At 35.5% G+C, this 25,921-nt stretch overlaps 1 protein-coding gene across 1 annotated transcript; it reads left to right on the forward strand.

Annotated features, from left to right (window-relative positions):
* The first annotated feature begins 473 nt into the window (after positions 1-473).
* Positions 474-25,518, forward strand: LOC149830521 (uncharacterized). Its single transcript, XM_090016563.1, has 13 exons — positions 474-574; positions 659-721; positions 1,257-1,430; positions 3,060-3,194; positions 4,090-4,229; positions 11,113-11,199; positions 17,747-17,872; positions 20,016-20,168; positions 20,291-20,359; positions 23,739-23,840; positions 24,656-24,826; positions 24,974-25,053; positions 25,280-25,518. The coding sequence occupies exons 1-13, from the start codon at positions 556-558 to the stop codon at positions 25,320-25,322; spliced, it is 1,362 nt and encodes a 453-aa protein (XP_089872689.1). The 5' UTR covers positions 474-555; the 3' UTR covers positions 25,323-25,518.
* The last annotated feature ends 403 nt before the right edge of the window (positions 25,519-25,921 follow it).

Consider the following 25,921-nt stretch of genomic DNA (forward strand, 5'->3'; position numbering starts at 1 on the left):
ACCACCATTTTTCCTTATTTTTCAGTTCGTTTTTTGTGCTTAGATGCGGTTCATGTAGAACATGAACATGAACGACACTGAATTTTTTTATGGGAGAAGCAAAATATCCAATGATGGTGTTTGGGTTATGTTTATCACATGGATGAACAACATCAAATTCATGGGCTCAGGTGCCTCTCACCTGATCCTGTCTCCTCAGATTTAGCATGGAGACAACTGTAGTCAGATTCAGCAAAAAAAACTCCGTACCCTGCTGACCGAACAGATCAAGTTCAGTTTTTAGAGCTTTACATCCGAATCCAAATACATGTAAATCTCTGATAAGCTAATCGGATATGAAGAATGTGATTAAGCTAAGCCAGATCCAATTATCCTTGGGTAGGGTCTACAATCTAATCCGAACCAGATCCGACCCGTTTACTTTGTGCCGAACGGCTCGAACCCTCGATGTTCACCTCACTTCAGAACGGGTTTGAGAGGAAAAAGCAGAAGGAAGAGTCAAGAAACCGTCGTCGTCGTCGTCGTCGTCGTCGTCGTCTTCGCCTCTCTCGAGTAATGGCGTTCTCTCTGAAAGGTCTCTCTCTCTCTCTCTAGATTTTCTTCTTTTTCTTGTTCTTCTTACTCTTCTTTGGTTGGTTGCTCTTCTTTGTGTTTGTAGTAAAGGAGAGAGTGGAGTCGTTCCTGAACGCCGCTCGCCATGGAGAACTCGAGCTCTTCAAGAGTAAGTTTTCTTGGATTTATTTCTCTCCTTCCTCCTTGTTAAATGGGCTTATAATTGGATGCGGCCTCTTATTCAGAAAACTGGGATAAGTTGGGATACTAAACCGTGCTTCGTGCAATATCCCGATTTATCTCGGTTTTCTGGATAAGTCGCACATCCGAATCGAAGCTGAGGGGAAATGCGTGAATTTTCTCCGTTTTTGGTTTGTTGGTGGTGCTGAAATAGGACTGGAGCCGTGTTTGGGTGCACACCCATTTATCCAGATGGAACGGATAAGTTTGGAAATTGCATTATTCTCCGTAATAGAATACCCACCACTTTAGTTTGTGGAGATTCTATTATCTGGATAGGTGGGTGCATCCAAACACTACCTTAGTTCGAGGTTCACGGGCTTTTGTTTTTCCTTTCTGGTGTTAGTGGGATAATAAAAAATTAATACTGATAATGCGTTCGTCTGTGGAAGAGATTCATGATTCCTTTTTCCTTTCTCAATTTTGTTGCCTTTTCTTAAGCATGTTTCTTTTTTTTTCAATAGATATGGGGCAGATCCTGGACGAAGAAAAGAAGGGAATGGCGGAGACCGTCGCCAATGTGAAGGATGCAAACGGGCGGGGGGCGTTCCATTTTGCAGCAAGGGAGGGGCAGATTGAGATTTGCAAGTTCATAGTTGAGAAGTTGGGGGTTGATGTGGATATAAAAGATGATTGGGGTATGCGTTTTCTTGTTTTTCATATAGTGACGGTGCTTAACTTCATAAATGTAGATCTTTGTGATGTAAGGATTAGGTTGAATTAGTCATTGGCTACTGTGATTTTGGTTGTTGGACTAGATGGCACTTTTAGTTCTTCTTTATTACTGTTGAACGACAGAATTCTAAGATTCCAGTTAGCTAGAAACTAAATACCCGATTAAAGTGTTTTTGCCGTTGCTTATGGTGGGATCATCTGCATAATGGGGCAGATAAAAGAATTATGCAAAAACTGCTGGGAGTTAGGATACCAGCTATATAATTGACAGTCTTTTGTGATGTTATTCCTGCTTGAGAAACAGTCTGAAAATGGTGTAAATTTAAGGCTCATGTTCCACTATCATGGTTAAAAAAAACTTCACCTCAATTAGTTCCAGAGAATACCCAATTAGGATGTCGATGCAACTGAAATTATTAATCTGTAAAATGATTATTGGTGATGTTGGTTGTTTCATGTTCTCTAAAGTTTCTTTTCCATTTTCGCTACAGCTTTGCTTTTCCTCTTTTTTATTTTTGGTGGAACTAAAGCTTGAATGATTGCCTATGGCCTAAAACTGCAGTTTTAATTACAAATGGGCGTTTGAGACAATTTGCTATATGAGAAACTCATATGTTAGTTTCTATTCTAGCTCTCTAACAGTTCTATTAATTTCAAACAGATGTTAAAAAAAGCATTTAAAAACATAAATATTTATGTTGATGTTTATATGAAGTTTATTCTGTCTACTACTGGTTGTTCACAAGTCACAGTGTACTTTGATTCTGTCCAACAAACTTATTAGTGCTTTCCCAACAATCTATTAATTGTTGTCTCTGAAAATCCAGAACATTTTTAGGCCCAAGGACCTGGTTTGGTAACTTTCTTCTTCCTCTTGTTAATTCTTCATAACCAAGCTATTCATGAGTGGATTGAATTATGCTCTCCATGTGCTCGGGAAGTGGTAACTATACTGTCCAAGCTCAAGCCATTTGTCTCGCCACTTTGATCTAATTAATTTCATTTTTGGTTTACTTTGAGCCTGCTTAATTCATGTTTGTGGTGGCAGCATTCTGGCTATCTATTTACCAGTATGGATGTTTGGAAACCTTATAAGGGGTTATTTCATTTTGGTTTATATGTTTGTCAAATATCAGAACAAATGATAAAATATGATAATGATGACAGTAAAATCCACTTGGAAGGGATGACAACATGGAGTTTGTTGAAACGAAGATGGGCTCCAGCTTCAGGGCTTTGGAAGTTCTTGCTGCTTCTAATGGGACTTAAACCTTTTCGTGGCTTACAGGCTCATGAACTGCAGTGTACCTGTAGCAGGCTAGCAAACTAGGAGACTAATTAGCTTATCTTGTGGTTGATGCTTGTGCATATTTTTCTTGTTTCCCTTGTCTCTTTGCGATTTTATTGTGGTTTCTTATGTTATCCATTGCATACTTTTTTTGTTCCTTCTATACTTTTGGGAACTCAAAAGAAAAAGGAAAATGTAGTTTTTCTATTATAGGCAGTTGATTTTAGCGTTTCTAGCAGTCTTTAGCCATAACACTTTTTAAACTTGTTCAAGAACTCGTTAAGGTATTCCATGTGCATTTTAGGTGAAACTCCTCTTTTTCATGCTGCTCGTCAAGGACACCTTATGACTGCCAAATATCTCCTTGAAAATGGTGCTGATCCTTCAATTGCTTCCAGTCAGTCAGGATCCACTCCTTTGCATCATGCGGCTAGAACAGGTTTGCTTACCCTTTTCATTCAAGTTTGTCTTCTCATAATAGGTCAGTTTTACAATCATCCTGAAATGATTTGTTATTTTTTTCGAACACACAACAAATATTTGAGTTCTCTTTCCTTGTTTTATTACACTGAGAGTGAGGTTGTGTGCCCTTGTAGGTCAATGATTTGGATATGTGATTTGTATGTTCTTTTAGTTAAACTGTGGGTCATCTTAGTGTTGATGTCCTGTACATATGTTTTACTATGTTTCTTTTTTAGAGAGAGAAAGAGAAACATTCAATTACTATAAGAGAAAAAAAAGGTGACGAGTAACATGGATACTTCAAGATGCCCAATGTGCCATGTCAATGCTGGTATTTATGGGTGCTGCTACAGATTATATAATATGGGATACATTGTATACTACTATGTATACTTCACACTTTCTGCATTGTGTTCTTCATACCTTTTTGGTCCATTTTCCTTTTACAGCAGTACGCATGCACTTGTGGCTATGTAAAGTCATATTTCTTCTAGTCATGCATTTTGTACCAGAAAATATTTTTCTTGTATTTTCCCACTTTTGTATATTTGGACTGATTAGCAATAGATTTGAGGTTGAAATTTGAATCTATCTGCGGTGTATTACTACATAATCGATGCCTTCTATTAGCAAATCACTGTTCATCGCTTCGTGCATGCTTCTGTTTTGCGGGCCTATTGTTAGATTATATTTATTGTTTCTAATTAACTATTAGTTATTTGAGGGATTTCATTTAGATGTAAAGTCATGGCCTAATTTTTTTATGATAATGAGCTATATTTTGCGTATAGCAGTTGTTGGAGCTTTTTCTCGTGGGCAAACTGATTGCTTAATATTACCTATTTTCTAATTTATTCATTCTACTCGTGCAGGAAACATAGAGTTGTTGACCATTCTACTCAACAAAGGTCTTGATGTGGATTTAGAAAGTGATGCTGGTTCTCCACTTATATGGGCTGCAGGTGAATGCCAACCAGATGCAGTGAAGATCTTATTAGACCACAATGCAAATGTAAAGACAAGCTTTGCTTTATTTTTGGACTGCAGTTTATTAGATTGTTTCCTGTTTTGAGTTCTTTTCTGTTAAAATATAAAACTGTACATATATATAAATATATTTTTCATTTCTTTCTTTTCTGTAATTTTTTTCCTTTATTTTTATTTTTTGTCTTTATGTCATCTAGTTCAATTTGAACTAGAATGACTGTTGCTAGTCAAGTCCTGTCGTGACTTTACTAGCAATAGAGCTGTTGGACTGACAGAGCCCAACAACTCTATTGAGTCATCTTTCAGCTGTGTATATAAAGGGGTGCAGCCCCTCTTGTATTTTAATTCCAATGCTTCTTAAGCAATTGTTTTTTCATATCAATAAAGAATACATTTTTATTTTTATTTTGTTTCCAGTTATACCCTTTTTAAGGGTTATGCTTTAGTGTCATTCTTGACACTTGCCCTTGTGAATCTAAGCTCGTGTTTCGAAGATCCCCATTTAATTTCATGGTATTAGAGTCGCGGAAGTACTAAATCTTGAGGAAAAGCTGACTCGGTTTTCGTGCCCGTTTGCAGAAGTGTTCGCCACTTGAAGAGAAGTGTTTTATCACTTCATTGGGGAAGATTTCACATCTTGTTGTATTGTTTTTTCTTCTTTCTTTTTCATTTTCCTTCTTGTTTCTCTTCTATCCCTATTCTTTCTCTCCTTGTAATCGATGGATGACAATGATAAAGTCACCATCATGCCTATGAAATTAAGCGATACGAACTATATAACATGGGCTTTAATCATGAAGCACCATATATGGGGAAAAGGCCTATGGGGGATTGTGGATGGTTGTGATTCGGAACCTAAGCTATCTCTTACTAAAAAGAAGGGAGATAAAGAGGTCTCTCTATCGGAAGAAGAGAAAATCAAGGTTATTGCCTCATACGAGAAGAAATGGAAAGAATGGAGAATATCTCATGCGAAGATAATGTCATAGCTTATCAATAACGTTGAAATTAAAAAATGCTCAAGTCTTGCCAAATTTGATCATGCCGATAAGGCATGAGAATACCTTAAGAATATGTATTCCCTTAAAGATATTGCACACGTGTGCAACCTCCAAGAAAAAGTTCGAATGATGACACAAGGAGACAAAACTATTCGTGAATATTACAATGGGTTGTCCGAACTTTGGGAAGAACTTTTCCTTTTAGAACCAAAGTGGCATTGTGTCGAAGACATCGAGCTTCGTCAGAAACAACTCGATGCTGAACATTTTTACCAGTTTATCACTGGATTAAGGTCGGAATTTGAAACCACTAAATCGGCCCTACTTCACTGGGGAAAAATTCCTTCTATTGTTGAAACTATTGAAGAGTTAACAATGAAAGAAAATCGTCTCCGGAAAGGTTCTTCAAAAATTGAAGATGATTCCGTTTTAGCCGTGTCTAGACCAGGGAATCATGTTCGATCATATAGGCCTCCTCACTTTAACCGACAAAATGGTGACTATGATAAGAAGAAAGTTATTTGTCATCACTGTCATGAACCGGGACACTACAGGCCACAATGTTCCAAACTTAAGGAGTTGAGAGAAAAAAGAGTTGCAATTGCTGGATCGGAGCCTAAAGATCAGGATGCACCAGTTTCCCTAGCCCAACTAATGGAGATTCTTCAGTCTCTCATCAAAGGTGCCTCTTCCTCATCTGAAGCTTCAACCGACGCATCAATCTTATCTTTTTCTGATCCAGGTAAAATTTCTTGACTCCTTGACTCTCGTGTATCTTTTCATATGACCCCAAATAATCAAAGTCTATCCAAATGTGTTAAAAATAAAACAAGTGTGTCAAAGGTCTTTACTACTGATGAAACTTCTCTTGAAATAGAAGGAATAGGAAATTTTGAAAAAAATTATAAAACAAAGAAATTTTCTATTCCAGAAATTAGACATGTTCCCAAATTAAATTTAAATCTTTTATCTGTATCTCAAATTTTTTATTATGGGTGTAATATTTCATTTTCTTCTCATGGTTGTTGGGTACATGATCGCCGGTTAGGCAAGCTAATTGGGGAAGGCCATAGAGGAGGACTCTATTACATGGATTTTTTGGAAATGCCGAATAAAAATGTTTGTTATAATATTAAAAAATAGAGTTGAAACTGTGGCATAAGAGACTTGGTCACCCACATATAGCCAAAATCCAACATTTTTCAAATCTAGGGAAATTTTGTAACTCTGAATCATTTGATTGTAAATATTGTATTCTCGGCAAAATGAAAAGATTACCATTTCAGAAAAGAACTTTTTTCTCTTCAAGACCACTTGAATTAATACACTCGGATGTTTGGGGTCCTACACCAGTAATTTCTAAAGGAGGATTTGTTTACTATGTTATTTTTATCGATGATTTCTCTCGACATGCGTGGATTTACTTTCTCAAACATAAGTCTGAAGTATTTTCATACTTTCAAGCTTTTCATAAAATGTTTAAAAACAAGTTTCAAAATGCTATTACTATTTTTCGCACAGATTCAGGGGGAAAGTTTTTATCCACAGATTTTCAAAATTATCTTAAATTGCATGGTATCACACATCAAAGATCTTGTCCTTATACACCTCAACAAAATGGACTGGCAGAACGAAAACATCATCATATTATAGAAACCACTAGGACTTTATTAATAGCAAATCAAGTTCCGAAAGACTTTTGGGCAGAAGCTGCCTTAACTACCACCTATCTCATTAATAGGATGTCATCTTCTTCGTTATAAAATATCACTCCCATTGAAAAACTTATGAACATTTTTCCAACCTACTCTAGACTAAGAATATTTGGATGCAAATGTTTCATATTTTCTGACAAAAATGATAAACTTTCCCCTCGTGCAATCCCCTGTGCCTTTTTAGGATATGCTGAAAAACAGAAAGGTTATAGATGTTTAGACTTCAAAAATAATAGATTATATGTGTCTAGAAATGTTTTATTTCTTGAAAATGAGAGTTTCTTTGATTTTAGAAAATTAAAAGACGTCATTGACTACTCCTTTTTACTAGATCTAACATCAACATTTGATGAATATGACATTGACTGTAACTTTGATGATGATCAAAGAATTATTGGTCTTAATGTTGAAAATGAAGAAGTTCATAGAGATACTAGTATTCAATATTCTAGGCGACAAAAGTCTAATCCTCCATGTGCACTTGAAAAATAATCATCCCGAGTCTCGAGGCCTCCAAGAAAGTTTGTATCATACGAGTCTTTCTCACCCACATATAGGGCAGTTATTGCATTAATTCACTCATATGAAGAAACATCCACATATTTTCAAGCAAAAAATGATATCAAATGGATAGAAGCCATGCAAGCTGAATTAGATGCACTTGAAAAGGCTTCTACATGGAATATTCAAGATCTTCCTCCAGGGAAGAAAACTATAGGATGTCGATGGGTTTATAAAATTAAAACCAAGAGTGATGGTACTCTTGAAAGATATAAAGCCCGTTTAGTAGCAAATGGTTATGCCCAAGAATATGGGATTGATTATGAAGAAACTTTTGCTCTGGTGGCTCGTATGACAACTGTCTGAACCTTAATTGCCTTAGCTTCTATCAAAAAATGGTTTTTCAAATGGATGTCAAAAATGCTTTTTTAAATAGAAAGCTAGTTGAAGAAGTATACATGGAACCCCCTCCTGGTCTAAGTATTCTTAAGGGTAAAGTCCTTCGCTTAGAAAAAGCTCTTTATGGACTTAAACAAGCACCAAAAGCTTGATATGATAGGTTTAGTCGTGTTATGATTGATATTAGTTTTCAATTCTATTTAACTGACACTACTTTGTTTATTAAGAATTCTGATGCAGGGATCATTGTGCTTCTTCTCTATGTGGATGATATGATCATCACCGAAAGTGATAAACACAGAGTTAAAACAATCAAAACACTTCTTAAATCTCATTTTGAAATGACTGATTTGGGCTTGTTGAGATATTTTTTAGGCATTGAAGTTGCTTATTCTCCTAGAGGATATTTATTATCTCAGACTAAATTTTTTTTTGATATTGTTTTCAGGTCTGGTATTACTGATGATAAGAAAGTTGACACTCCATAAGTTGTTAATGTTAAAATGAAGATTGATGATGGAGAACTTCTTGCAGACCCTACTCTTTACAGACAACTTGTCGGGGCACTTTCCTATCTATCAATTACCAGACCAGATATAGCACATGTTGTTCACACAACAAGTCAATTTCAACATGCTCCTACTTCTGTTCATATGGGAGCAGTCATGCGTATTATCAGATACATCAAGTCCTCTCTTTCACGAGGACTTTTCTTATTTTCCTCCTCTTCTCTTGATTTAATTGCATATATCGATGCTGATTGGGGAGGTGATCCTAATAACAAACACTCAACCACAGGCTTTTGTGTCTTTTTAGGGGAATCATTGATCTCGTGGAGGTGTAAAAAACAACTGAAGGTATCTCTCTCATCCACCGAAGCTGAATACAGAGTCATGACAACCATGACCATGGAAGTAGTTTGGCTCCGACGACTGCTTGCTGACATGGGAGCTGAAGCAACAAAGGCTTCACAAATGTGTTGTGACAACAAAAGTGCGATCTACATTGCCAGTAACAGAACATTCCACGAACGTACCAAACACATCGAAATGGATTATCACTACTTCAGAGAGGAATATCTACACGGGATAATTGATCTGCCATATGTCACTTCAGAATATCAGTTAGCTGACTTCTTTACAAAGCCTCTCGCTGCTCCCCGATTTCACTTTCTCTTAGACAAACTTTCGCTCATTGTACCGTAAGTTTGAGGGGGAGTGTTGAAATGTAAAACTGTACATATATATGTAATAATAATATATTATTATATATATATATATAAATATATTTTTCATTTCTTTCTTTTCTGTAATTTTTTTCCTTTATTTTTATTTTTTTGTCTTTATGTCATCTAGTTCAGTTTGAACTAGAATGATTGTTGCTAGTCAAGTCCTGTCCAGACTTGACTAGCAATAGAGTTGTTGGACTGACACAGCCCAACAACTCTATTGAGTCCTCTTTCAGCTGTGTATATAAAAGGGTGCAACCCCTCTTGTATTTTAATTCCAATGCTTCTTAAGTAATTGGTTTTTCATATCAATAAAGAATACATTTTTATTTTTATTTTGTTTTCATCATTCAAAAAGTATGGAGAAATTGATGGAGATATAAATCATAGGATAAAGGTTGGGTGGATGAAATAGAAAAGTGCAACTGGAGTGTTGTGCGATCGTAGAATGCCATTGCGGTTGAAGGGAAAGTTTTATAAGACGACTATTAGGCCCACTTTACTATATGGTACGGAATGTTGGGCTGCCAAGAGACATCATATTCAAAAAATGAGTGTAGCTGAGATGCGTATGCTTAGATGGATGTGTGGAAATACAATAAAAGATAAGATTTAGAACGAGGAAATACGTAAGAAGGTAGGTGTTGCACCCATTGAAAATAAGATGAGAGAGAATCGTTTACGGTGGTTTGGACATATTCGGCGAAGGCCTAATGATGCTCCAGTTAGAAGGATGGAGAAATGGGAAAATATATTAGTTAAAAGAGGTCGGGGTAGGCCTAGGAAGACTTGAATGAAGATGATAGGAAAGGATATGAATGCTTTGAACCTCACCGAGGACATGGCATTGGATAGAAATGATTGGAGGAGAAGGATTCATGTGGAAGACCCAGAATGATTTTCTTTGTTGGTTCATATCGCGGACCCCAATTGTTTTGGGATGAAGGCGTAGCTGTTGTTGTATTTTGTTTCCAGTTATACCCTTTTTAAGGGTTATGCTTTAGTGTCATTCTTGACACTTGCCCTTGTGAATCTAAGCTCGTGTTTCGAAGATCCCCATTTCATTTCATTTTCAACTTGTCTGCATTTCAATTTATATATATTTTAGAACATGAATTGATTTCACAATTGTTGGAAATCTGATATGGTATTAGACAAGGTTTTTGGCTTTGTAAAGTCGGTTCACTTTGTTGAGAGCGGATACATATTTTATTTTAAGATGATTATGTCTTAACAGTAAAACTCTGTATTTGCTACATCATAAATTTAAAGCACCTTGTGAGATTGACTCCCACTTCTCACTCCCTAAAATTTTATTTTGAGATTGATTCCCTCTTCTCACTCCCTAGAATTTTTTATTTTTTTAGAGTACCTTGCCTTTTGCTTTTGCTTCTATATTGTGTTTCGTTGTCGCTTTTGCGTGTGGCATGTTTGGGTGTGACCTGGATGGACTGGACTAAATGTGAAAGCAATTTAGTAGCACTTCTTGGATGCTTATAGGTAATAGGATGGTTGGAATACTGCCTCTAAACAGTTATAATTTTGTCTTATTTTTAATACATTATTAATAGGCTTACTTTTTTTAAGTTAGAAGTAAGAGATAAATCGTTGGTAAGATATTGCCTGTAAACGGATTTACTTTTGTCTCAGTTTTGATACAGTATGAGTTGGTTTTCTATTTTGTGTTAGAAATAAGAGAGAAACCGAAGGTCTAAGTATGAACCCAGTGTTGCATTTTATACTTGTATGGCATTGTTATGTTTTTTTCTCTGATTCAAGTTGGATAAAATATTCACCAGTAAGTGCTCAGGTTATTTCAAACTTTGCAACTTGTCTCTCTCAATGCATTATTATAGATTGCTCTTAAAATGTGTCCCTGCATTTTTTTGTTGTTGCTTAAGCGGTTTTCTGTAATCCAAGCAGTCAATTACAATAATCATTAATCATTGAACTTTATGATAATCTCTATGTCAATTTTCAAGATTGTAGTTAAGTGCCTCGTTCTTGCTGATTGGATTTATTTTAGCTGTTAGTTAACATATATTGCATGCCTTCTGTTTTCAGCCAAATGCTGAAGTTGATGGTGCTACTACTCCATTATTGGCAGCTGTCATGGCTGGTTCCCTCCAATGTGTGGAGCGACTGATCCAGGTAAAATTTCTTTCCTTGTTTGTGCCTGTGTTGGGTGTGTGTTTTTGTTATCAGTGGTACATGTGCTACAATTTTATCTCCCTATAAAGTAATAAGCATGAGCATGACTTTTTATGGTTGTTGTTTGTTAGTTCTTTTCTTTTTTAAGGTTAGAGTTTGTTTTGCTTTTCAGCCATGGATTCTTCTTGTCTTTGTTTAGGATAATGGAATTTTGGTGCTAACCATAGTTGAGTTCTCACAATGAGCGGATTCCCTTAAGTGTCCTTTGTTTGGAACTTTTGTACTCTCTCCATATAGGCTAGATCCTATCTACAATCTAGATTCTAGATCCTACCAAACTTCATCTTCCAGATGGTTTTTATGCAGCGAGATTGGTGGCAGACGGGATATTTTATAAGCACCTTGCACTAAGTTTTGGCTTAGGCCAATACCAGGAACCCATTTAATGTGGTCTCATTTCTGATGCCCCAAAGCAAGAGATGTATGAGTATTATTTTCAGATTCATTTGAAGTTTGAACCGAACCATATGAGAAAATTGAAAATAGGTTGGTGCCACATACAGAGCTTTCCCTAGCAAATGCTGGTGTCCTTGAGGAAGGAAACATGTGGAAAGCTAGTGTTTTAGTTTAGGGTTTAGTTTCCAGATTTTTTAATGGTGTAATATATTTTTATATATATCTGTGTTGGAAGTTGGAATTTATCCAACAGCCTTGGATCTGGAAAGGAAACCATTAATTGAAAAGTTTTTTGGTTTGGAATCTATGAAAATTATTAAAGAAAGTATTTAGGTGTTGCTAGGAAAGGGTGACTACAAATCAGTGTTGTAAGTATCCTAACTTTGGGGAAAATCGATACACTACACACTTGTATCTTGATACGGGTGTGTATTGTACGATGCACTCCGATACAGGGCATATCTTACGATACACTTTATTTGTTGATAGGCAAGCTGGTTTTAGGTCTTCCTAAAGAGCTTGAGAGTGATTTGTGATTGATTTCTTGCAAGAAGAAGAAGGTGATGATGATCATAATCATGATTGACATTATCCAGTTCGGTTTTGTTTGAATTTTGAAAAAAAATGGTGATGTAAAATTTTTAAGTATTGAAAACACTTGCATTTTGTTTTTATTTACGTAAACATGCACTATTATGAATCTTGTGACTTAGCTTAGTTTTGTTGTTTAATATGCATATTATTTCATATTTTGCATTTTTCTTGTGAGATATGTGTGCCATTCATATCCATATTATCTTGATTATTGAATGCTCAATGTCTTATGCAGCTCATAATTGTTTGATATGAGATATTACGGTTTTATTTATCATTGTTTCATGTGTTACATTCTTTTTTTATTTTCTTGATTTTTTTGGTATTTTTTGTTAAAAATGCTATTTTTTACTATACAATAAGTATCTTATTTTGGGCCCAACCAATACGGGTTATGATACACTTTTTACAACCTTCCTACAAATCCTTCTAGAAATGTTGGGAAGCAACACAAAGAAGCCACCTTATTGACTGAATCGAGGCATGGGGGAATTTAGTGTGTGCTAAGCTCATGGAATCCAAATGCTCTTGAAGATAACCCTTTGTGGTATGAATCTCAACAATTAACCCTACCATCAGCTCCTATTACAAGGCATTATCAAGCCCAAGTACCGCATCTAGAAAATCTATTTTGGACAAGGGACTAAATCTTAGGGCAAAAAGATTCTTGGACCTCTTAAAATAAAAAGCCTCCTGACCTGAAATTTTGGGGTCTATCTATGTAGCAGGCTATGTCACAGTAATTTGTGGACTTGTGGCCGCAGAATTCGGATTTGACTCAAAATTTCAATTTTTTTTTCAAAAATGGTACATTAGGACACAGTTTTTTTAATTTTTAATCAACAAAAAACTTTTTTTAAATATTTTAACATTAAAGATGGTTTTTTATTGAAATAAAATTAAAATATAATAACATATTATTTAAAAATATTAAAATAATGCCATACGTGTTGGTGTCCAAGTCGGTGTGTCCGCTCATGTCACCAGGGGACACACATCCAAAATGGTGTGTCCCTGTGACATAGGTCTACTGGAATAATGAAGAGTGACTAGTTACTTGTTTTGGTTTTGTGTCAATTGTCTTTGATTGCTCACTTATAGTTGGTTGCGTTGAGAATACTTTGTCCTTAAATCTCTCTCTCTCTCTCATTATTTTATTAACTTGATTTTCTTCTGCTAAAAATAAGTACAGTCTGACTCGGGTTAACTGATGCAGTCTTACATTGTTATCCATGAACTGTTTTACTTGGAAAGCTTGGTACTTGAATTTTCATTTGTGTAAAGCTTTTAAATGAATATATATATATATATATATATATATATAGAGAGAGAGAGAGAGAGAGAGAGAGAGCTGCCTACTCCATTTCATGCCTACCGCAAGCAAAACGGGGGTTTCTGGGTTTTTTCTTAAATCTGAGCCTGCATATGCATGGTCGATTTGCTAGGAAACGACACTTGGATCATGTTTTTTTATAAAAAAATGTGATTTTTTAAGTCTTGAATATTTATCATATTTATAAAAGTTTTACACCATCAATTTTCAAATCTCATAAAAAACCTACCCACTCATTGGAATCGGACGGCGCAAGAGTCGATTCCTACAAAATCAAGCACCTAGAATGCATCTGTATGGTCGAATTCAAGCAAAACATTGAAAAGAACCCTTCAAAAGCCCCGTAGGCTGCGGTAGGCATGGATCGTTGTAGGTAGCTACCGTCGACTATATATATATATATATATATATATATATATATATATATATATATATATATATATAGAGAGAGAGAGAGAGAGAGAGAGAGAGAGAGAGAGAGAGAGTAGGGGGTAGCTGCCTACTCCAATCAGTGCCTACCAAGCTTCTGAAGGGTTTTTTTTCATGTTTTTCTCAAATCTAACCCTACAAATTTGTTCTACATCTGTCACATAGACACGTCTAACAAGCAGCCGTACCCATGTTGACATGGCCCGACACAGTTATGGGTGTCGAACGCTGCACGAGTATGTACTGGTCTGGATTGGGTCGGGTCCAACCTTGACCCAACCCAAATAACATGTTTTTTTTACTTTTGACCTGGGGTTGAAGGGCAGGGAGGAAGAAGAAGAAGAAAGAGAAGGATAAGGAAGAAGAAGCATAAAAAGAAAGAGAAGGAAGAAGAATAAGAAAGAGGAAGAGGAAGAATAAAAAGTAGATGGAGAGAGAGAGAGAGAGCACACCAGATCTTCTTCCTCGACTTGCTTCTCTTCTTCTTCTTCTCCACACTTGCCAGAGAGAGAGAGAGAGACGAAAGCCCCCTTTCGTTCCCCACCCTCCTTTTTATTAAAAAAAATTAAAATTCCTCCCCTTTTCAAAAAAAACTTTCAACCCAATGTTATCAAAAACGCGCCTTGAGGCGCAAAAGGCGCGCCTCGCCTTGAGGCGCGGCCCTATGTGCCTCAAGGTAAGTTTCTTAGTATATTACTATATTTTAACTTTTGTTGGTTAATCTCGTATATTTTTCAGTTATTTCAGTCATGTAATTAGTTTCTTAATATATTTTAACTTTTGTTGGTTAATTTCATATATTTTTCAGTTATGTAATCAGTTTTTTAGTTACTTTTATATGTTAATCTCATATTTTTTAGAATAATCTCATATATTTTAACTTTTGTAGGTTAATCTCATATATTTTTCAGTTATGTAATCAGTTTCTTAGTATATTTTAACTTTTGTTGGTTAATCTCATATATTTTCCAGTTATGTAATCAATTTTTAGTTACTTTTATATGTTAATCTCATACTTTTTAGAATAATCTCATATATTTTAACTTTTGTAGGTTAATCTCATATATTTTCTAGTTATTTCAGTTATGTAATCAGTTTCTTAGTATATTTTAACTTTTGTTGGTTAATCTCATATATTTTCCAGTTATGTAATCAGTTTTTTAGTTACTTTTATATGTTAATCTCATATTTTTTAGAATAATCTCATATATTTTAACTTTTGTTGGTTAATCTCATATGTTTTTCAGTTATGTAAACGGTTTCTTAGTATATTTTTTCTTTTATTGGTTAATCTCATATATTTTCCAGTTATGTAATCATTTTTTTAGTTACTTTTATATGTTAATCTCATATTTTTTAGAATAATCTCATATATTTTCCAGTTATTTCATTTATGTAATAAGTTTCTTAGTATATTTTAACTTTTTTTGGTTAATCTCATATATTTTCCAATTATATAATCAGTTTGTAGTTACTTTTATATGTTAATCTCATATTTTTTAGTACTTATTTGAGATTTTCTATTTCTTATTGGTTGTTATTTCATCAATAAAGCATTTATTTATTTATTTGTATTTTTAGATATTTTTTATAATTTTTTAAAAGTTTTCAAAAGAATTTTTGAGGCTTACGCTTTACGCCTCGCCTCGGTTTTTGGTGGAGTGCCTCGCTATGCCTCAACGCTTTTCACAACACTGATTCAACCCCTTACCATTTAAAAAAAAAAATTATTCAATGGCTTTTGTTTTCAAATTTCTAATATGGATCCTAATGGAGAGCCACACCCGATCCATACCCAAACTCTCTCTCTCTCTTTATATATATATATATATATATATATATATATATATAATCATGTCACCATATCCTCACTTTTTGAAATTGTTGAGTCGTACCTGCCATGAAAATGACACGAATCCTGATGCACTCCAGAATGGATATAAAGAACCAAAAATACAATTTATTTGAATACACACTCACCATAGAAGTAACAGTGAAACACAAGAATTATAAAATGAATAATTTCATTAAGAATGAAATTCAAATAATAAAAAAGAAATGCAAAATTACAAACCTCACTACAAATACTCAAACACACCAAAACCTAAAAACTACCCATCACTCTCTCATCATACAAGGCACACACCCATCCCTATTTATAGGAAAAATGAAGAGGGAGAAATAGAGGAACGAGGTGACTACTTTTAGGCGTTGGACCAGCCTCCAACGGCTAGAAATAGTCAACCTAGGTTGACTAAGATATATATATATATATAGACACACACACACACAAAAGAATACATCTATCTTAACAAAAGAATCCCATTATATATATATATATACATACAAGAATTATAAAATGAATAATTTCATTAAGAATGAAATTCAAATAATAAAAAAGAAATGCAAAATTACAAACCTCACTACAAATACTCAAACACACCAAAACCTAAAAACTACCCATCACTCTCTCATCATACAAGGCACACACCCATCTCTATTTATAGGAAAAATGAAGAGGGAGAAATAGAGGAACGAGGTGACTACTTTTAGGCGTTGGACCAGCCTCCAACGGCTAGAAATAGTCAACCTAGGTTGACTAAGATATATATATATATATATATATATATATATATAGAGAGAGAGAGAGAGAGAGAGACACACACACACACAAAAGAATACATCTATCTTAACAAAAGAATCCCATTATATATATATATATATATACACACACACACACACACAAAAGAATACATCCATCTTAACAATACCCTCCGTACCCGCACCCGTACTCATGTGACAGTTCTACATGCTTGATTTTATAGGAATGGACTCTTGGACTGTCCGATTCCAACACGTGGATAGGCTTTTATAGGTTTGAAAATCAACAATTTACAATTTTCATAAATGTTCAAGGTGAAAATTCATGTATTTTTTCGAAAAAAACACAATCCAAGTATTGTTTTCTAGCAAATTAGCCATGCCAAATGCATTTATGAGGTCAGATTTGTAAAAAACAACCCGAAAGCCCCTGTTTGCTTGTGGTAGGCTCCTAACTTTGATAGGCACTTACTCCCCACTACTGTATATATATATATAATGTATGTGTGTGTGTGTGTGTGTGTATGAGAGAGAGAGAGAGAGACTCCTGTCACTAGTACCAATTTCAGGAAGCTAGGCAGCTGGTTGTCATGGAGAATCATTACATGAACAGATGTTAGCTGAAAACATCATAGATCAAGCAAGCTCTCTTAACCTTTGTTGTTATTGCTTCATTAATTTGTAATTAAACTGTCCCTTCTTAGGTGGACAACTAGGCTGCATGTTATCAGTATGCAATTATATGAAACTTTGATTGGGAAAGCATGCCGTACACACCCATTCATCTTGCTTTAGATGGGTTATTTGCTCTTGTTATGTAAACTGTGCAGCCCCTGTAGATTACCAAAGTATCCATTGTATGCATTCTTTGAGAGGAACACTATAATTATAGTTCTTTGGCAAAATTTCCTTGACATGGTGAAAATGCCAATGAATATCAGTAGAGACACTGGTTTTTATCTCAGATTGAATATTGTTAGAATCTTATGTATACGGTTTATGAATTATTCTGTCATGGCATATCACAATGGTCAACTTAGTCCTGTTTCTTTTTTCTCTTCTAATTCTTTTTTTATAGAACTTTTTTTGTGATTTTGTATCCCTGAAGACCTTTTGTTATTTTTATTATTACAGGGAGGGGCAAAGGTAAATCTCAGTGCAGAAAGGGCTGCTCCTTTGCATGTAGCTGCTGACTGTGGAAGCTTGGAAATTATCAACTGCTTGCTAAAATCTGGTGCTGATCCAAATGTGTTAGATGAGGTGATGCAAAATCAGCTTTGTGGAGTTCTTTTACATATTGTTTGGGTTTTATCATTAGGCCTTCGAGAAATTATGAATCTATTTTTTGTATAGATACATTTCTTGCTCTTTTGGTGCCTTGAGAGATCTCAATGACCATTTGCCTTCAGTAGAAAGTGTTCATTGCATCACTTTGTGGAAGTTACTTATTTGTTCTTTTACAAAGTGTCACCCTTTTTATTTAGGGTGCACGTTTAGTGAAAATTGGAGGTAACTTCAACTGATAACCATTAGAGAAGGGGAGGAGGTAAACGAGAGAGAGAGACAGAGAGGAAGCGAGAAGGGGAGGGAGACAGAGGGAGCGAGAAGGGGAGGGAGATAGACGGTTAGGGTTTGGGTCGAGAGGGAGGGCTGGGGAGGGTTTTAAGAGTCGGGTGGGGCGGGACAAAAATGGCCCCACCTCTTTGACCGACGCTTTGACCATGTCGTTTCGGGTTGGTAGACCCAAAACGAGGTGTAGTGCGGAACCCAACCCGCCTCATACCCACACTACACCCCGTACCCGCACTCGTGTTGACACGGGCACGGCTACTGTGTAGCCGTGTTGCGGTTACATAGCCTATACTAGATAAATGCATTAATTTTGTAATAGACTGCCCTCCTTGGGGTTTTGTAAACACAACCTTGTGTTGGTGGTTTGACCAAACAATAATCATTGATGTGTTTGAACCATAGTCACTATTATTGGTGATATTTTCAAAATATCGTGATACTATTGCTGTATTTTCAGCAAACAATATTATAGGTAAAATATCACGATATTTTGAAAATATCACCAATTTGATAATATCGTGATATTATCATGAGAATACCTCGCTATTCTCATGATAATAATATTCATGATATTATCGATTATTGTTACTATTTTTATTTACTTTCTACATCTTAAATTTTCTTCTTTATTTTGCATTTTTTACTTATTCCTTTTGTTATATATGTATGTTATTATCTAAACATGATACTTTCTTACTTATTTTTGTTATTTTTATATATTTTTTATTTTTCAAGCCCCGAGATTTATCACCAAACCTATAATATCGCTAGAATGGCCTTGCCGAGATATAGCCGATACCGATATTTGTGACTATGGTTTGAACTGTAAAGCATCCACTATCACATCTTAGCAGTTAGCACTCTCATCACAAGAAACTTGCTTGAACTTGTAGTTTCACGTGCACTTTTGAGTTGTAAGAGCTACCATGAGTTTTATAAGGATGTCACCTGTTCAGATCAGCTTTCCTACTCTTGGAGAAAAGAGAGGGTGAAGTGGACATTGGGTAGAATTGACTAAATTTCCTTATTTGTCCTTGGGTGAGCTTGAAAGAATCACCATTGACTTTTGTCTCGCAGAGCTTAAGAGGCAACTGTTATTAGTTTCCCAACCTTAACACAGAATGTTGTTATCAAGATATAGGGGCAGTATTTTCTGGCCACCTTGTGACTGAAAAACATCAAGATATGGATAAGAAGCTAGGTTTCAGCCCTATATCTTCTATAGTTTTCTGAAAGTGACTGAAAAAGAGCTGGTGTTGCCTCACAATCCAGGAGATTTTGACCACTTGCATTGTTGGGGTTTTGCCAAGAAAAACAAGCTTTGGAGAAAATAGGTTATCATTTTTTGTATAATATTTTGGGTAGCTTTCATGTATTTTTCTTTTTCCAGCTGTTATCTTATTTCTAGTAGGATCCTTGCCATTTGGCTGGCTAGAAACCTATTGCCTAAATATCTCTTATTTTTGCATTTTCCTGGCAAAGTTTATGGCCTTATCCAGGAATAAGGTTTTACATATAAGCAGCAGTGAATTGTTCTTCCTAGTCCCTTGATCTTTCTAAAACCATTTTTGTGGATTGGTCCTTGATTGGACCATTGACTTTTACAACTCTGTGACACATGCATACACAAGGTGTTATAGTTTTCATGCTTCCAACATATGATAGATGCACTGGTCCTTAGCTTTTAGTTGACTAAATTGTGATTGTTGGTAAGGAAAATTATTGCTTTTACAACTTTCGTTTATGTGGTAGGGATTGAAGCAGCCCATTTATGTTCATCCATTTAAACCCAATTATAAACTCACATGGTCGTATGTATATTATTTTACAGGATGGTTGGAAGCCAATACAAACTGCTGCTGCTAGAGGTTGTCGTGATGCAGTTGAGATTCTTTTTCCTTTGACTTCTCCTGTTACTGATGTATCAGATTGGAGCGTTGATGGAATAATTAAGTGTGTGCAGCAAGAACCTCAAAGAGAAGTGGTATGGTGCAATATTGTCTGTCAGTAGGCATCTGGCTTTCTGAACATCATAATATCATGTTGCGTACTGTTTCTAGTTTAAGCAGCTGCATCCTAATATATAATTCTCTTCTGACCTACAAGGAAATAGGAGTTTGTCGTGATGATGAGAAGCTTGACTATAGCAACTTCCAAAATCCAAAGAATGTTGAGGTGCTTCTCTTTTCTGCATTTTGCTCCACTTCTGTTGTTGGCCAACTTTTTCTTGAGAATGCCGAAGCGGCTGATTGTTTAGGGGGGCAAATAATTTTATTACCATCTATATATTCTGATTTTGTAGCCATAGTTTCACATTTGGATGTTTTGGTGATGGTTTTCAACATTTCATTCCATTTGACAAAATGTGATGATAATTTATACTTGAATTGAAACACATATTTCTTTAATTTTTTTCTTCAAATACACCTGTAAATTTCACTCTCTTTGCCCCCATTTGGGTCCCTTTATAAATTGCTCCATAGCATTTATGCTTGTTTTAAATAGCAAGTTTGATGTTTAGATCTACTTTTATTTTTTTTAATGAGATTTTATAAATTTGGTGAGAAATCATGTGATGTTTTCAAAAATAGGTAGGGACCTACTTTTTTTTACTAGTTTTCTTACTTACCACCACCATCGTCAGCAGCACCACTATCATCACCAGCATCACTACCACTATCACCATCACCACCACCACCACTATCACCACGACCACCTCCATCACCACGACCACCTCCATCACCACCATTACAATCTCTATCACCATTATCACCACCACCACTCCCCCCCTCCCCTTATCATCATGACCAATTCACCATTACCATCACCACCACAACCACCGCCTCCATCACCACCACCACTGCCTCCATCACTACTCATACTTACCTCTTTTTCTTTTCATTTTAATTTAAATAATTGGTAATCCAAACATTCATGTTATTGAAAATAAAGCAACATTCTTTATAAAATGTGATTTAATTTATGCATGTAAAAAGTACATAAAAACAGATCCAAACAGGGCCTTTTTTATAAGCTATCTGGAGGTGGAATATTTTATTGATATTTTGTAGAACCTGTCAGATTTTGCAGGGTTTGATTTTTTCATTCCAGGCTTCAATCCACCTTTAATTTCCTTCCATGTCTATCTAATTACTTAACAGTATTCTTTTTAAGTTCCTGTCAACAAAATTTTTATGTCCACTGACTGTTTCCTAGTTCGTCATTCTATCAAGTGCAGGTCTGACATGAATTGTTCTTCACTTCTTTTTCTTCATTTGAGTTCTAAGACTGGAAGTCAACCTCTTGCTGTATCTCTGTTCCTGCCTTGTGGTTCAGTTTGAATGTTTAGCAAATGCTTGTTTCTTCTGCTATACACAACAATTGCCTTTCTCCTTGTGGTATCTTGGTTGTTTCATTCATCTATTTATTTCCACTGTCTTCATCTTCTTTTTCATCCACATCACTTCCTTATTTTTGCAACACCTGAACCAGATTGAAACCATGAATTTTACCACTTTCGGCATGCTAATATTCACAGGAAGGCTCCTCAATTAGCTTCAAAGCTATTCATGGAAGACAGTACTTTAAGAAACATAAAATTTAATGGTTTGTGAGATGGAAATGTTGGTGAATGGTGACCCTTGTAGCGAAATAAAGAATTTCAGTCCTATGACTGAATCTTTTGCCTTGGCCTTTTGTTAGTCTGCATGTAAGGGATGTAGCCGACAGTTCCAAAGTTTTAAGATTTTGGATGTTTTCCCTACAACATGAAAATATAGTAGGAACTTTATTTAAAATGTTGATCAACAAGCAGCTGGTATATGAAGTACCACTCATGGGCATCATGGTTACTGCATTGTACCATATCGATATTTGTGTTTGTGCATGCCATTTTGCTCTAGCAGTTCAGGTCAAAGACTATCTCAATAAGTCAGCTTTAAAGGCAATAATTGATACAGAAAATTGTTTTTAACAATGATATATAACTGAAAAAAAGGAAAAGAATGTTTTGCATTTGCGTCTCATGGTGAATAACCAAGTAAACCTGCTATAATCATCAATAAGCTATTCATGCCGTATTACATAATGATTCCTTGGTTGAAGTTCCCCAAATATCTGAATGTGTTCCAAAATCTGTCTTGTTGATTGATTTGGGAAAAGATGAACATTTACTTCAGCATACCTGGCAATTTAAATACAATTTTTTGTTTCTCTTGAAAAAAAAACGAAACACTGGGCAACAAGCTCTTTATGAAAAAACCCTTACGAATAAGGGATTACATTGAGCAAGCATGCAAGGCATCTTTCAATCTCTTTATCGCTCTCTATAATGTGAGATATGAAAATTGAAGACTTACAATCCGGCTTTAACGTTGGACATGCTTGCTTTAGAATGTACATTTTTTTATGTCATCGAGTGGAAAACATTCCCCATGATAAGAGCTTTTACATGCATAAATGAGGGAGTAAATACAGTGCTAGAATATTATTACCAAAATGTAGGAAATTGAAAGTGTTTCCTACTTGTGAGATATAGTGAACTTTCTTGTCTTAGATGACGATTTGTTTCTTCCTTTATCTGGTATTAAATTATAACATTTGTACACAACTTTTGAGAACATGGCTTGCAAAACCCCAATTAGCATCATCCTTGGTCACACATTTTCAGATCTCTTGTGTATTATCTTGCTGCTAATCCAAGAAAATATCCTAGTGAATGTGTAATGTTTTTCATGAATAAGCTGTTTCACCTTCATCCTATGTTTATCAGAGTTCCTTGTTATCACAAAATCATCTACATGATAATGGTTATGCATTTATGATTTTATCATTCCTAAAACGAACAGGGAATAATCAAATTGACTTCAATAAAATCTATATTCATGTACAACACTGCAAAAACTCTCAAACCAAGAACGTGAAGCTTGTGTAAAACCATTTATGATTTTATCATTCCTAAAACAAACAGGGAATAATCAAATTGACTTCAATAAAATCTATATTCATGTACAACACTGCAAAAACTCTCAAACCAAGAACGTGAACTTGTGTAAGACCATATATTGCATTCCTTAATTTGTAAACTTCAAATTTTGTATCTCCTTCATTATATCCAGCCAGTTGTTCCATGTAATACTTTTTTATTAAGATTCCCATGTAGGAAGGCTTACTGCTCGAACAATGCAGGGTTTGTTGCTAAAATCATGTCTTTCAAGTGAATGAGTGGAAAAGATTCCTTCTTGAACCCCTCTACCCCCTGGCCAAGCATCAAAATGTGTGCAGTGTCACATCCAGCATGTTACTCTGTTGTAACTTTGCTTCCATCACAATCTTGACCTCTATTCAAACCCACAAGGTGCATGCTGTCCACCATTTTTTTTTTCAGGGCGGGGGGGGGGCGCTGTGCATCCTCCAGTATGTAATAATCATTCATGTGTTGTATCAATACTTATGAGTTGGTTTTCGTTTATGTTAAAGTTAGTCACATGTACTTTGCTATTTTCAGTTTTTGCTGTACTCATTGCACACATAATTTTGTGAATGTTCTCTTCAGGTCTCAGATAAGTCAAAGAATAGATCCTTGGAAGCAAAATCTAGAGGAGATGAAGCATTTCGGAGGAAGGATTATCTCATGTCTGTAGATGCATATACACAGGTAACTTTCCATAAATCCTTTTTGGTTGTTGGCCATGTAATGTTACTTGTGATGTATTTGAGTAGTATCTAGGCTTAAGTATACATATACAGGAAGTTTGTTTATTCAGCCTTTTTTTTAACCAAATAGGTAAAAGTAATTAATAGGCTGAACTTAAATTTTGTACTTCATTTGCTGGCAGCCATAGCTATGGTTAGTTTAATTCCAATCATATCGTCAAATGATAAGCAGTTTTATCTATTAGGACTTTTCATGGTCAATTGCCTTCAATTTTTATCAAATACACCAAACGTGGCCTACACAACAGTCCTCTTGCATACATTTGTCTAGGTGCCTGGGTGATGCCTAGTAAATGCTAACTGCATTAAGTTTATGAAAAAAAGGTGAAATTAAGAAATCAAATGTGTCACACACATTTGGAAAGGTTGTCATACAGCGGATAAAAGTCGAAACAGAGGTAGCCATGACAAGAAATTCTACTTTTTTAACTTTTTTCAAAATGACATGATACTTATGAGGATCAAAATTTATTTTTGTCTTTCTATTAGTACAAAAAATGTTCCATCTGTCACTTCTTGTTCTTAATACATATCCTTGGGGAATCAATTCTCTTTGATTCTTCAGTGCCCATTGTTGTTAACCCAGATCATGAGATAATTGATTCAGTTACTCATGATTATTCCTATGATAATAATAATTTCATATTGCTTCAATGTTATTAGCAATAATAATAAATGCTACAATATTGGGTTCTTGTCACCATGCTGTTACTGCATATAAGAATTTTGAAGTATTATTTGTCATGACAAATGTAGGCAATCGATTTAAACCCAAACGATGCAACTTTACTATCAAACAGAAGCCTTTGTTGGATCAGGTTAGGGCAAGCTGAGCAGGCACTTTCTGATGCAAAGGCTTGCCGAGCATTAAGGCCAGACTGGCCAAAAGCGTGCTATAGGGAAGGGGCTGCATTACGTCTGTTGCTAGTGAGTCCTATCTATTATTTGTTCTGTTGCTCTTCTTGTTCCTTCCTCTTCTTTTTCCCCTTTCCTGTAAAATTACCTGCACAAAAATATTTTCATATCTTCTTTCTTTTCTGAATTTTGCTTCTTGGTACTTGAAATTTTCTGCAGAGGTTTGATGAGGCTGCAAGTGCCTTCTATGAAGGAGTGTTGCTGGATCCTGAAAACAAAGAGCTTGTAGACGCTTTCAGGTTTTATTCTAATTTTTTAATTCTTTTTCCTTTGTTACATTTTTATTGCGAAGTTGGAGATGAGTAGGCGGCATTGGTAATATGCCAGATAGCTTCATAATCATCACTGGTATTTGCTAAAGAAACACATTCTGGAAGCTGCTTTCCTTTTTTGTTGAATAGTACACCTGTTTCTGTTAGCATTGCTCACTTAACCATCTGTTATTTCTTTAAATGATCAATGCAGGGAAGCTGTTGAAGCTGGGAAAAAAATCCATGTCCCTGCATGACAAGGTTTGGATGGTACTGGTGCCATTGAGAATTGTATCTTCATTTTGTGGGTGTGAATGCTTTTGCAGATTGTACACTTGTGTTTCTTTAGAAGGGAGTCATGAGTCTTTAGGGTTGGTGTAAAAAAAAGTATATATTATCCAATCGCGGCTGATCTTGGAAACTGCTTAAAGCATTTTGTGTGAAGATCTTGGTAATGGCTTTTTTTTTTGTTTTATTGCATAAAGAAACCCTGGCCCCTATGGCAGGTAGATTATAGATCTACCCTCCATGGGGTAAAAACTTCGAGGCTGGGACCCTTGCTCTCAAGGCTATGCAGGGTGTTGGCTTATGCAAGGGGATATGACCCCCACAGTACTCGAACCTCAGCCATGCGTTTGTCAGCCTCGGCCCAAGCCCCCTACCCCAACCCCTTCGGGCCAAAATGTATATAGCTTGTTTGGGGATCTTGTTCAGAACATCTCTCTCTCTCTCTCTCTCTCTCTCTGCGTGTTTTTGTGGGTGTGTGCATGCATGCCTCCTGAGTACATTCATCCAAGTGTATAATATGAAATCTCATTTCTCTGCATACTGCAAATTACATATCCTATCAGCTTAG

Source organism: Nuphar pumila, chromosome 8 (assembly GCF_984573655.1).
Source record: "Nuphar pumila chromosome 8, dmNupPumi1.hap1.1, whole genome shotgun sequence".
Lineage (NCBI taxonomy): Eukaryota > Viridiplantae > Streptophyta > Magnoliopsida > Nymphaeales > Nymphaeaceae > Nuphar > Nuphar pumila.

What these genes read in the sequence shown, in the direction of transcription:
- LOC149830521 (XM_090016563.1), top strand. An exon ending in CTGCATTACGTCTGTTGCTA is followed by an intron (nt 24,827 to 24,973) that starts GTGAGTCCTATC and finishes AATTTTCTGCAG; the next exon opens with AGGTTTGATGAGGCTGCAAG. An exon ending in GAGCTTGTAGACGCTTTCAG is followed by an intron (nt 25,054 to 25,279) that starts GTTTTATTCTAA and finishes TGATCAATGCAG; the next exon opens with GGAAGCTGTTGAAGCTGGGA.